Below are 13,145 nucleotides of genomic sequence, written 5' to 3'. Positions count from 1 at the left end.
CCAACTCTAAACCACACAGAAATACAGACAGCGAAAAGTTATCACAGTCAATATGTTATTTTCCTCCCCACACCTTTTAAATCAAAACTTCATAATATGAGGGTTGTAGTTGTATTTATTGGATGATGATTTAATTATTCTAGCTGTTTTATTTGACCAGTGAATGTTTGCAGGTGAGTGCTTGACTGTCACAGGAAGTGTTGACAACCACTGCGATGCTGCTTCACTTGTGCACTTTATACGCCTGGAAAAGGACAGAGGAATAAATATGAATTTATTGCGGCCATAGATTAAACTCTAAAACAGACCTGAATAGCAGAGTTCGTGCAGATTCACATATTATTCAATGCTGGCGTTCTTGTCTGTAGTGCAGCAGCTATTTTGGTGACACCTGGTGGAGTCCATGGGTAACTGGCACTGAAATATACCATAAGTAATAACATTTACTTTGATAAATGAGAGTAACAATTTTAAAGCTGTGCATTATAACTTTTCAGAAAAATATCTGAAATATTATTCATGCCTGTGTGAGGGATCTAAAGGTTTTTTTTAGTAGAGGATTAATGTCTTGAGCAGAGAATGTCATAAATGGGCCACTCTTTTGGTATCTGGTCCAGTTGTTGCCTTTGAGTACTGTTGGAAATACTGATTCTTGTATTTATGGTATGTTTGAATTGGGCTATTTTAAACATGCACAAGAGCAAACAAGCAGCTCCAGTCGATCAAGGCACCCAGCTAAAGGCTAACTATAGGCTGACTATATTTATTTCCAAAAAAAGCTTAGTCATTGGCTAGAAGGGCATCGGAGAAGGGAGAGCTTGCTCGAGTAGGCATTATAGCTCACTGACATTAGTTTACGCTATGACTCTTATTTTGGTCTGACATGCATACTCAACTACGATGCTTTAGTAGTGCTCAATTATTGCATATTGGACCTTTTTAAAAGGACTTTCACTTTCACTTAATCGTCATTTTTCCCACACATGAGATTAAAAAGCCAACCTATCCCTTCCGCAAAAAAAGATCAGAGGCACACTTCACCTTTCCACAGTTTATTTCCTTTTAAAATAATTCATACAAATGCATACAGTCACAAACATATCTTTGTCAGGTTGTCAGTTTTGACCAAAAATAATGATATTTACTGTAGAATATAGAATATGTATACTGTATATTGCTACGCCTACTATACCATAAAAGGGACCAAGGTAGGCAACAGTGGACTGTTTGTCACTATCAGGGATGGAATTTCAAAGAGCACTTTGTCGCTTGAAAACAATCAAACAAAAAAACAAAAAAAACAAACAGTGTGCTGTTGTTGATTGTGGCACTCATTGGTTTGAGTAAGGAATGCTTTGAGTTTATATTAGACTGAAATACAACTGAAGAGTTTCTCCTCCACACAATGACAGGCATCTGGTGAGGAAAGATGAAGCATAACGTCCAAAATATTTGCACATTCCTTTCAGTGTTTTGGAGGTTCTGGACAAAATCCCCTGTTTGGTATCTGGCTGACACTAGCTTGGCCTTGTGAAATTTCCATCCCTGATTGCTACACTGACTACCTCACCATGAAGACGACCAGGTAGGCAACAGTTGACTGTTTTAACTACTCAGCTGCTGGTAGAAGGGGGTTGAGAAAGCACCGTCACTCAGCTGGGCCCGCTAACACCAACAACACAGGAGCTGGAATCGGTAATAAATATTCATCATGAGGGAGAGACCGTCAGGTGTTTTACCCCTGACTTAACAGTTTTGTTTGGTTGTCGCATTGTGGGAATGTGACCAGTAAAAAGTTTGGCTCAATTCGCTATCTTAAAGTTCCAGTGAGGACATTTGGGAGGATTTAATGGCAAAAGATTGAACATACTAGCCATAAGTATGTTTGTGTAAGTGTGTAATCATGCTTTTGTATCTTTATTTTATGCACTTTAAGCAATTGCCTTGCATTAAGGAGGCCACCATTACACCTGGCAGTAAAAATTGTGTCCACATTGAACAGAAGTGTAAATGCAACGAGTCTCTGATGCATCTCCACTATGTGAGTGGAAATACGTTGGTAGCTCCAACCACAGCTAATGTGAAAATGACGACAAAACTGTGCAGTCTCCTCTGCTTTTGTCGTCTTTCCACAACTTCTTCCCCCGCTTTGAAAAGCAAAGAGAAGTCTATGCAATAGAGCGACTTCACATGCATTTGTTGATATGGCAGCACATAGGACGTGACGCTGTAGTCTGCTGCTGGAAATCTTTGCAGAAGAATGGAGGGAGGTGACGTAAGGGGAGAATTCTAATGCCAGGTGTAAAGGGTGCCACAGACAAGTGTGCCTTTCTCATTTTAAAGCAGGAGCTTACTATGCTAAGGAAGAAGGGTGACATCCTTTCTGTTGTGCAAAGGCCACTGTAGTTCCCTCACACGCTTGGGAAAGTGGGCATGAGCAAAGGAGTCCTTCATTTGTTCCAATCTGAAGTCGCCACCGTTCAATGCCTCTAATTCTTACACCACTGGACCTTTAAGTCAGAGAGTTATTCTTTTTTAACTTATGTATTTGGATGGCAGTATTTGTAATGTTGAGTGCTAGTCACCACCCCTCCTCCCAGTGCTGTTTTTTTTTTTTTCTTTAGACACAGATACAACCAAGTCACATTGACACAGGCAGGCAGAACACCATATGTACACATAGACAGAAGCCACAGAGGGTGGCTAAACGGTATACTCAGGAAGGAGCCATCGTGAAATGTTAAAGGGATTCTACTGGAACAATTCATACATTCTGACATGCTATCATTAAATATCTTTTCTTGTGTAGCCATGATGTCACTCGCGGTTTTGTAAAACCATAGTTTTTTGTTTGCACAAGTAGATTGTTTCTCTTTTAGAGAGCTCTTTAAAATGACACACCAGGAATCTTTTTTTTTTTCAAATTATTCTTAAAAAAAGATGATATTGGAGAAAATCAAAAATATAAAAACAAAAATTGTTTTGACCAAACATCAAGCACACAACTGTTCCTCATCTTTCCACTTGCATTAACTGTCTTCAAGAGGATGTGAATGATTTATCCAGAGCTAGACGACTTTTGTGAAATACTTATTTAGCAGCAAGAAGCAAAACACCGATCCATCAGTGCTGTGCGTCATTTGTAAACCTCGCTGTGTCGAACGGTTACTGTGTGATTGTGGAAGTACTGGATCATCGCACAAGAACAAGACAAAGATAACTACAATTTTAGAAGAATCACCTCATGGACAAGCGGCTTTGTCATACACAGTAATTAACACATCCAGTCTGTTTTGCAATTTAGAAATTGTGACTGGTAATGAAGTCGCTCAAGCCAAGCATACCATTTTGCCACCTGCCTGCAGCCTTTCCTCCCACAACCCCTTCAATTTGGGAGAAACATTTACATAATGTCCAAGAGCAAAATCACATGCTCCTTTAAACATGACAAACAAAAGCCGACATTAGATGAACTTAAGTTCTCTTTCTAATGTAGTGGAACGCAAAAGGCAAGCAGGTAAAAAAACAAAAGCATGAGGTTCATAGCACAAACAAAAAGGTGAAAGAATATGGAGGGGGGAAAACCAACCGTGGAAACTTAATTTCCTGAGATGGTGTGCAAAAAGCTGCCTCTTTTTTTTTGGAGGGATGGATGAGCTGGTTAATTTGGGGACAAAAAAAAACAAACAAAAAACAAAACATGTTTCAGTTCTCATACCAGTTTGGCTACATAGAGTGATCCCATAACTCTTGTTTTTGTGTAAGACTGGGATACAAATGTCAGTAACTTCTTGCTGCAAGTCTAAAAACTGTACACCGACAGGTTACATTCATTTCATAACCTACTACTTGTTTGTACATCAAACTAAGAGAAAGACACACAGAAAGGGAGAGAAAGACATGAACGGCTCTCTTCTAACTTTGGACACACTACAGTCTAAGACAGCAGAATTTGATTTCTTTTTTTAAATATTTCCAAATCAAGAAATATGTGTTGTTTTGTTGTTGTTGTTTTTTACTTCTGGCAGAGGAAAATACTTAAAAATCTAGTCAAGTTGTTGTGTGAAGATCAAACTGTGGACCTTGAGTTTTACAGTCTTTCTTGGGACTTCTGGGCAGAGCAGAGGACAACTGTCTTGTGCTTGAGTTACAGCATTTGACAGCTGTCCGCTCCTCATCCTCTTTAACATCATCTTCATCTTCTTCCTCTTTGTCGAGTGGTGAATGGGCTGTTTTTTTGGGACCTCAACCTGTCGATCTGACAATCTGTAAATCTGATAAGTTGTCACTAGGGAACTCACTGCTTTGTCACCGGTTGCCATGTCGACCTCCTCCAGTTACCAGACAACATGGATAAGCTTTTATGTGTGTGTGTGTGGCTACAGTTGGTCGTTCGGATGCTGCTCTCTGTCCCCCTCTGGTGGCTTTACTGTGTTTTGTCCAGGAGACGGGGCATGAGGAGGGTGTGTGATAGCAGGCGGGAGGGTATGTGTGATGGGCACAGCGCTGGGCACAATGCCTTCAACTGGAGGTGGGAGGCCGCCGGCTGGCAAGCTCACAACTCCTGCGGGATACCTGAAGGAGAGAGAGAGAGAGAGAGAGAGAGGATAAGAGTTAGACTGAGATAAGTTATAAACATTTTCTGAAAATGTCCCAGTCACAGAGTGTGCTTTATAACAGAAGGTCCTTAGTAATGTTATTGTGTGTCTGTGTTCTTGTATTTCTTATCCGTTAAGGACCTTTCTGGCATAAACACTGACCTAGGAGACTAAAGCCTCGTCCTAACGACGCAGAACCTCATATCTGAGCTGATCTGTTTAAGTTTAGTTTAGCTTAGATTTGAATTGTGGTGTGTTTATGGATGAGGTCAGGCATTGACGAGTTATGGTTAAGGTTTGGGATACAGCTTTGTCCAAATGAATGGAAGTCAATGCAGTGTCCTAAGAAGAACAGCTCTGCAAACCTATTCATGTACTTGTATTTATATCATTGTGAGGACATTTTGACAACTTTAAATGACTTTTTTAAGACCCGATTTTAGGGTTAGGTACTCGGTTGTCTATGAGGAATCCTCACTAAGATATACAAAGTTGTTTTTGTTTGAAAAGACAAGAGATTCTTGAGACATTTTGTTCTTCATGTTTCCCAGTTGTCTGATGTTATCTTATGTGTCATAGGGTTAAAGCAAAAAAAAATCCAATCAACTAAAAATAATTTTGACTGCCATCCCACTGAATTACAAAGACAAAATCCATAGTGTCATTCAGCCATGGTGAAATCGTCTGATGTGCAAATATTAAACAGCGCTAGTCAGTAAGTAAGTCAAGTTTATTTATATTTATATAGCACTTTTCACAGATAAAAAGTGCTGTACAATCCTAAATAAAATACTACAGCAAGGAAAATAAGAGCACATACAACCCTGAGTAAAATCCTTGTCTAAAAAGATACATTTTCAACTCCTTCTTAAAAGAATAAATAGAGTTCATACAGCACAGGGATAAGAGAAGTGTGATGACCTGAGGGGACGTGCTGAGGAGTTTGACATAAGGAGATTGGAAATATGAAGTGGGAGGCTTGGCCATGCAAAGCTCCAAAAGCTCAAAAATTGATTGGCAGCCAGTGAAGAAATTCACAAATGGATTTCTGGCCCACTTGTGGACAAACAGATACAGTGTCCTATTTATGATAGTTCTATTTATAATTGAAAATGATCTCTGGGCCATAAAACAGGAAATTATAACAGTAAGGATGAAAAACAAGGCATTCTGCTGTCATTTGAAATTTGGGTGGCTTTTCATGCGTCTTACCTATAAGCCCCGTTTAGCTCTGGATGGACAGACGATGGGTCAACTCCTGTCCAGTGGTTGTTCTGGGATAGAAACTCTTTGTTCACACAGTTCTTCAGACTGTCTGGAATACGACCTGAAAACAGACGAGAAGAAATGAAAAAGTAAGAGTTTGTTAAAAGAAAGTCCAGAATACTTGTACTGCACTACATTTTCAGAACAGATTTTTTTCAATAACCCACTTTCTACATAGACAGAATAGGTAGGCATGATTAAACAGGCCACTGGTAAACAGACCGAGCCACTGGGGAAACCACAAGCCAGAGAATGGAAATAGCAGAAAGACTGAGAATACAAAAGTGGGATAGGAAGGGGTTAAGAGAACAGAGACTCTGGTTGTTAAAAGAATAAGACGGATGGTTGACTGTCGCACAACAGCTACGACATGTCACCAGAGACCTGTGTTTACATATTTCAGTGTGTGTGTGTGTGTGTGTGTGTGCATTACCTGTAATAGCCCTTCGAATCTCCCTGGCTGCCTCCTCTCTCATTTCCAGTGAAGCCTGTTCACTGTACCAGGCAGCGTGAGGAGTGCAGATCAGATTGGGGGCATCCTTCAGTGCGCCCTGACTGAAACTGATTAAACCAACAATGAATAAAATCACTGTATATTGTATTATAGTTTCAGTCATCCAGCACGTCGCTTTGTCTTAAAAAAACCAAACTTCTCTTTTACAATTTCTATCTTGTAAACCCCTTATTTTAGTCAAGGAACAGTCAAAACCCAAAGATATTTTGTCAATATGTCAATTAATTCTACAATTAGTCAATATTTATGGTCATGCTGTGTACTGTGATTGTTATGGTGCATGGTTATGTAAATTAAGTCAGTTAATCAAATAGAAAATTAATTGTTCATGTATCTTGATGGTCATACAATTGTTCCACGATTTATTTTGAAGCTCTCCTAATGAGAACATTATGTTTTTATATGTTTTTTGTCATTTATGACCCAAAAATATTGTTTTATATGGAGCCAAATAAAAATATGTTGGATAGATGAAATAGCCATTTCCAAGAGAACATTTTTACCTAAATTCAATGTTTTGAATTCATGTTATTTAAAGCATAAGATAACTTAAAAAATGCTATTTTGCTTTTATTTTGACAGCTATTGCAACTGTGATATGATTCATAATTGGTCTTTTTCATAAAAAATAAATTATTAAATCAAATCATAAGGGTCATTGAATTCCTGAGGCATTACAGAATATATCATCATAATGCTGTTTTGTCAGGGAGTTCATCTGAGTCATATAGTTATTTCTATTATTCTGTGATTCATCATGCAGCCCAAGCATGAACACATAACTTCAGTATGAGGCTGGAAGAAGAGAATGAATAAGAACTAAATGCTGTCTCACTTGGCGGAGAAAGCATAATCTCCTGATCGCATAAACATTTCCTTAATCACATCAGTCCTGTTAGTAAAAAAAACCCAAAAGAGTGAGGTCATTACCTGAAGGGTTCTGTCTCATGCACATCCAGAGCGGCTCCACGTATCCTTCCCTCCTTCAGAGCCTGAGCCAGAGCCTTCTCATCCACCAAACCTCCCCTGGCTGTGTTTACCAGGAATGCCCCCTGACGCATCTATAACACACACGTACAGTATGTGGTGACTCACGCTCTTTCATTTCAGTAGAAAGACAAAACATGGCCTGAGAACATAAAATATTCATCTTAACAATATACATACACAAGTATATCATGACCTGAAACAATTACTATTCTAAGTTTTCTGCTTTTTCAGCTTCTTAAATGAGAATATTTTCTGGTTTCTTTGCTCTGTACAACAAACGGGTTGTTTTGGGCAGGTTGTTTTGGGGTTCAAATCCCCAACCGGCCAAAAAGGGCTGGGGTACTGAGCAATGTACCCAACCCCCAATGCTCCCCGGGCGCTACTCAGTGTGGCAGCCCACTGCTCCTAATTCTAGGATGGGTCAAAATGCAGAGGAATACTTTCTCTAAGGGGATTAATAAAAACTAACTTAAACTTTAAACTTTTGTGGTCAAAACAAGACATGCAAAGACATCATTTCCACATTAGATCAACACTGATCAACATTTTATGGACCAAACGATTACATGTCCCTAATAATTATGTTTTCTGCACCTCCTGCAAATGTTTCTAAACATAACGATGAATATTCCATATTTTATTGAATCAAACTGTTTTTTTCCCCATCTTTCTTCCTCCGTGCCTCAGTGCTGTACTTCTGTAGAAAATAGACATAACCTCATTTATCTGTATGTCCTGTAGGTTTCTGTAATATTCATGGCCCTGGGTTATAGTACAGTGTAAAATGGAATAAATAAATAAATATATCATGCATGTGCATGTGTGCTCCTCCACCTGTTTGATGGTGAAGTCGTTGATCAGGTGGTGGTTGTGTTCGTTCAGGCTGCAGTGTAGAGAGACGCAGTCAGAGTGGAAAAGCAGGTCCTGAGGACGAAAAACAGTCAATTATGTTACTATCTATTGTTTTTTACACTAACCCTGGTAGAAACACTGCTATAAAGCATAACGTAAAAAGGTGTTGTAATGGTGCTTTCACTTGCAATTGGAAGTTGGAATCCAATCCAATTTGAGGTGGGCCCTCAACCTTCCAACTCCAATTCATGCACATCGTTCAGTTCAGTTTTAATCCATAGACATGTTGATAAGCTCTCTGTGTGTAACAAATACCATTTAGAGCGTTGGTTCTCAAACTTTTGATACCAAGTAGCACCTGAGAAAACATTATGCTCTCGAAGTAACGCCAATATCCCAAAGTCAGCTACGGACTTTTCACCGGAGGCTGATTTATTCCCAGTCAGATATATTTGCTCTGTCATCCTCCTCCTCCTCTTCCTCCCATATACTTCACACACTGGTATAGTGCAATTAGATCGAGATGGAGCGAGAGATAAGGTGACTCTATTATTTATTTAATTTTCTGCACACTAAAAATTCCCTCACCTCCAATCCGATCAAATACCCTGGTTTATAAAGTAGAACAGTATTTCCGGTTCTGAGTATTTTCCTCCAAGCACCACAAGAGGAAGCTTGCGTACCACAGTTTGAGAACTACAGGTTGTCAATGTTGCAATGTCTCGCTCTGAGGTACATATTTGAGTCCATGTTTGATGAGCTCGGAGGTGATGTCACTCCTACTGTTGACTTCATATGTAAATGGAATGCACCATAATAGTCATATGTAAAAGTCATTTTCGGCCACATAGATTTATTGGTGACTGATCAGCTTCTCACCAGGCTCCTCTTACTGTATGTTAGATGTAACTAGGTTTTTGTGGCCATATGGAAATGTCATGTCATGATTATTCTGACCAATATCACTCAAGATTAAATATTATGGCAACATCAATATGCTTTATAACTCTTAAAATGACTCTAAAACTCGTTGAAATCACCAAACTTGAAATGATGGTAAGAAACATTTATTTTAATTTATCTCATTACATTAGGATAGTTTTTATTGCTGAACTGAAAAGAGTCATATTGGTGCAGTGTGAAGGAATTAGTGATCTGGCCTTGGCATAGCAGAAAGCTTGTCATTCCTTCACTTATTGTATAGTAAAAATCCGTGTGAAAATAAACATTTTTACTAAACATAAAAAAAGGCTTACATTTTTGCCAGTCCACTCTAAATGTTGCACACTACACCTTAAAATAAGATAATTTTAAATCCTCAAGTCCTTGAATGACAGGAAAGATGCCGTATTTTCAAGTTGCACATGAAACATTAGTGATTTTTCCCGTTCACATTGATTCAGAATATGAACATTTTGACACTGAACGTCACCGAAAATGTGAAAATGATCACTCAAGAAAAGGTGTACGGTTCTGTGGAGAAACTGTTTGTGACACGCATGATTGCTGATTTCAAAGACCACAGTGTGTGTGTGTTACCTGTAGTGTGGTGACCCTCTGAAGTCCTAGGGATCTTTCTACTCCGTCAGCCAAATAAGGGTCATAGAAAATCACATTAAAGCCAAAGGCTTTGGCTCGCAGAGCCACAGCCTGCCCCACTCGACCTAGAAACACATGAATACACATTCAGGCAAATTGCAACTCGCACGACAACTCGTTCAGATGGAACATAAAAAAACACAGCACTTCACATTTTGTACATGGAATATTCCTCTTCTTTTGATTTTTACATAATGCTGTGGCTACTCACGTCTGCTCATTATTATGAGTGGAAAATTCTCTGACCGTACGGGGGGGAAAGATTAGCATTCTACCTCAGGTTTAATCCGCTTATAGTTTATTGGCACTAACTCCTCAGGAGGCCAATTTAGCTGAGCTAAGGAGGAAAACTTCTCAAAATTAAAATGCCAAAGAGAGGAAAATGGCTTGATTAACAACTTTCCACAGTGGGAACCTGCGTGACAAGACTGAATATCAAACCGAACCGGGGGAAAATCAACTCAACAATAACCACATTTTTCATTTATTTCTTTGCTCACCAAGTCCTATGAGTCCCAGCGTCTCTCCTCTGATCCTTGCTGCCCCCGACGCCACCTCACGTATCTGCTCCACACTCTGAACCCGTGTGCCTTCCCTCAGAGCCTGGCATGAACATCGGACATCAATTAGTGGCGTGCAAACATGACCACATTAACATGATCCATGTTTACTTCACAATTCATAATAATATGACCCTGCATTAAACAACCTCTAAGTCTTAATCCTTTTGGATATTATGACCAACTGCTTTGAGGAACAAATCATTTTTACTGTACCTTCTACATCTTACATCAACGTCTTTCAAATACAGCAACATTCTAAAGGAAACGAAACGTTTCAATTTTGCCGATTTTGCCAGCGGACAATTGTTATTATTAAGTGTTGAGAAGCAAAACTGTGATGGGCAAAATGTGCAATCTCTAAAAACAATACATTTCAGTGTGAATTGGCTCATTCAAACCCGGTTGAGTCGGTTACATCGGCAGCCGCACAGAGACACACAAACCTGATGCAGCCACGTGGTGCGTCGGTACAAGGTGAGGATGTGGCACAGAGTGGAGTCCGCTGTCTCCTCCACTGAAGCTGCTGGCATATTACATACAGCGATGCCTGTGCAAACCAGAGAGCAGATAAGGATGAGTAATTGCTTTTGGGGCAATTTTAGGAGCGGGATGAAGTCTGGCAAAAAGCTATTTGGGCGGAGGAGAAGCAGGCAGAAGCAAGATGTCAGCACTTCTTTACAAACACTGCTGGCAACTTTTAAATGGCAGAACATCTTGGTGGAAGGAGATATGGCGGATATTGGATATTGGTGAAGCTAAAAGTGGGAGATACTAAATGTACCTTTTCGCTCCACTAATTAAAAAGTAGTGTATTTATATAAGCAGAAAACAGCAGGGATTTAATATACTACCCATAAGTATGTTTATTATGGTTTGAAAATAAAAAAACATTTGGTTTTCTTAACCTTTTACAAGTACTTAAGACAAGGGCCTTGTTTATGAAGGAGGTCGTCTTGCACTGACATGTTTTTACTGCCCAAACAGACCAATCAGCCACAGAGCGGGATCTGCATTTAGCCACGAGGCAAACAAACTAGAATAACATGCTTAGTAGTGTATATATATATATATAGTTGTTTTTCCATTACAGGCTTTCACAAAATAAAAGCATTTCTAATACTTCTGATAAAATGTATTCCTAGATGGAAAGCATTTTGTGTTTCCACACTTATTCTCATTTCATTTGAAAAACATATTTTAAAAAATGTGTGATATTTGTGCAGATCTGTGAGAAACAAAGATGTTCCCTTCAGTTTGTAGAATAAGATGTGTAAAGGTCAAGACAATAATAATTATATTAATCTAAAATGATATTTTGATACAATATCTCAGCTTTAACAAAAATTACGCCTCCTGCGATTTGAAAGTCATTGCAATTTAGACAACATTTCGATTAGTTGTTAAGCCCTAGTTGTCTCCTGAGAATAACAATAATAGTATTGTTGTATGTAGAACTCTGCGTGTGTGTGTTCTCACCAAGTTCCCCTGCTGATTTGATGTCAATGTTGTCGTAGCCGCTCCCGATGCGCACGATTATACGAAGAGCTTTGAACTTCTCCAGGTCTTCTTTCATCAGAGTGATGGTGTGGTACATCAACGCTCCTACAGCCTCATTCAACACCTGAACACACACACACACACAGACATACTCTTTTAGTGCTTCACCTGAACATGTTCTCTGCATACTGTATACTGTAATCCATACTTAGTACTTCATCTGAACAGAGAGTAGAGGCCAAGTAACCAGCTGGTGTTTGCGTAGGTGTCAGCACAAAGTGTTGATTTGTGGAAGGCACAGCCACAGTTCACTGAGTCCACCCTCAACATGTTCCCCAGAAAGTATTTCCGCGAAGGTTTCAACTTCTTAAAGGTGACATAGAATGCTTGTATCACACATATATGTTACTTATGGAGGTCTACTTACATATATTAACTTGTTTTCATGGTTAAAAACCTCCTAATCGCTGCAAACGAGCCGATCAAAATATCTCCTCACTGACGCTCTCGTCAGCCGCGCTGTTTCAGACCAAAACCACACCCCCAGAACGTGTGGACTGTGATTGGCCAGCCAACGAGAGCTTTCCTACTGTCCTGTGATTGGCCAGGTACCTGGAAGTGACGTAATAGATAGGCCAGCTCTCAGATACACAGCTCCCCCTCAGGCACGTGAAGCTAAAAGTGTCAACCTTTCGTCCAACACACTTGCATGGATATCGTCCTACCTATCCGATAGAAGGTAGTGTGTGAAAATTAAAGATGCAGACTCCAGCTACTTAAGGTGCACATTGGGTGTACCTCAAGGATCTGTGTTAGGCCCACTACTATTCAGTTTATACATTAATGACCTCCCACTGTATTGTCATGACGTAGAGGTACAACTCTATGCTGATGACACCGTCCTATACACACACGCAAAATCAGCTCAGCAAGCTGCTACTAAACTAACCAACGCCCTCGTTGGAGTTGCAGAGTGGCTCGACCAATCCTGTCTCACCCTGAATGTAAGTAAAACAAAAGGCATGTTCTTCTCCAACACCAAGCTGAACATCCCAGATGTAAATATCTACATCAGAGGTGAACAGATTGAGACTGTCAGTGAGTTCAAATATCTTGGTGTGCTACTTGATCCAAATTTGAATTTCAAGAAACATATCAAAAAGATGACAAAAACCATCAAATACAACTTGGCTAACTTCAGGCAAATTAGATCCTCCCTATCCACAGAGGCTGCAAAAATATTTCTGCATGCTCTTATTTTATCTC

The 13,145-nt window shown here is 39.5% G+C and overlaps 1 protein-coding gene across 1 annotated transcript in view; it reads right to left on the bottom strand.

The window, feature by feature from the left end:
- Positions 1-1,036: 1,036 nt before the first annotated feature.
- The window catches only part of LOC122778416 (C-terminal-binding protein 1), a 29,382-nt gene continuing 17,273 nt past the window's right edge, over positions 1,037-13,145 (bottom strand). Inside the window, exons 3-11 of the mRNA XM_044040300.1 lie at positions 11,859-12,003; positions 10,826-10,929; positions 10,320-10,422; positions 9,760-9,884; positions 8,203-8,292; positions 7,309-7,439; positions 6,298-6,425; positions 5,811-5,925; positions 1,037-4,575 (exon numbers count right to left, since the gene is read on the bottom strand). Of these exons, the coding sequence (XP_043896235.1) occupies positions 4,380-4,575; positions 5,811-5,925; positions 6,298-6,425; positions 7,309-7,439; positions 8,203-8,292; positions 9,760-9,884; positions 10,320-10,422; positions 10,826-10,929; positions 11,859-12,003 (1,137 nt within the window). The 3' untranslated portion in view covers positions 1,037-4,379. The remainder of the gene's footprint in view (positions 4,576-5,810; positions 5,926-6,297; positions 6,426-7,308; positions 7,440-8,202; positions 8,293-9,759; positions 9,885-10,319; positions 10,423-10,825; positions 10,930-11,858; positions 12,004-13,145) is intronic.

Source organism: Solea senegalensis, linkage group LG12 (assembly GCF_019176455.1).
Source record: "Solea senegalensis isolate Sse05_10M linkage group LG12, IFAPA_SoseM_1, whole genome shotgun sequence".
In the NCBI taxonomy this organism is placed as follows: Eukaryota; Metazoa; Chordata; class Actinopteri; order Pleuronectiformes; family Soleidae; genus Solea; species Solea senegalensis.
Note: the sequence above shows the minus strand (reverse complement) of the source record. Positions and strands in the feature narration are given on the sequence as shown.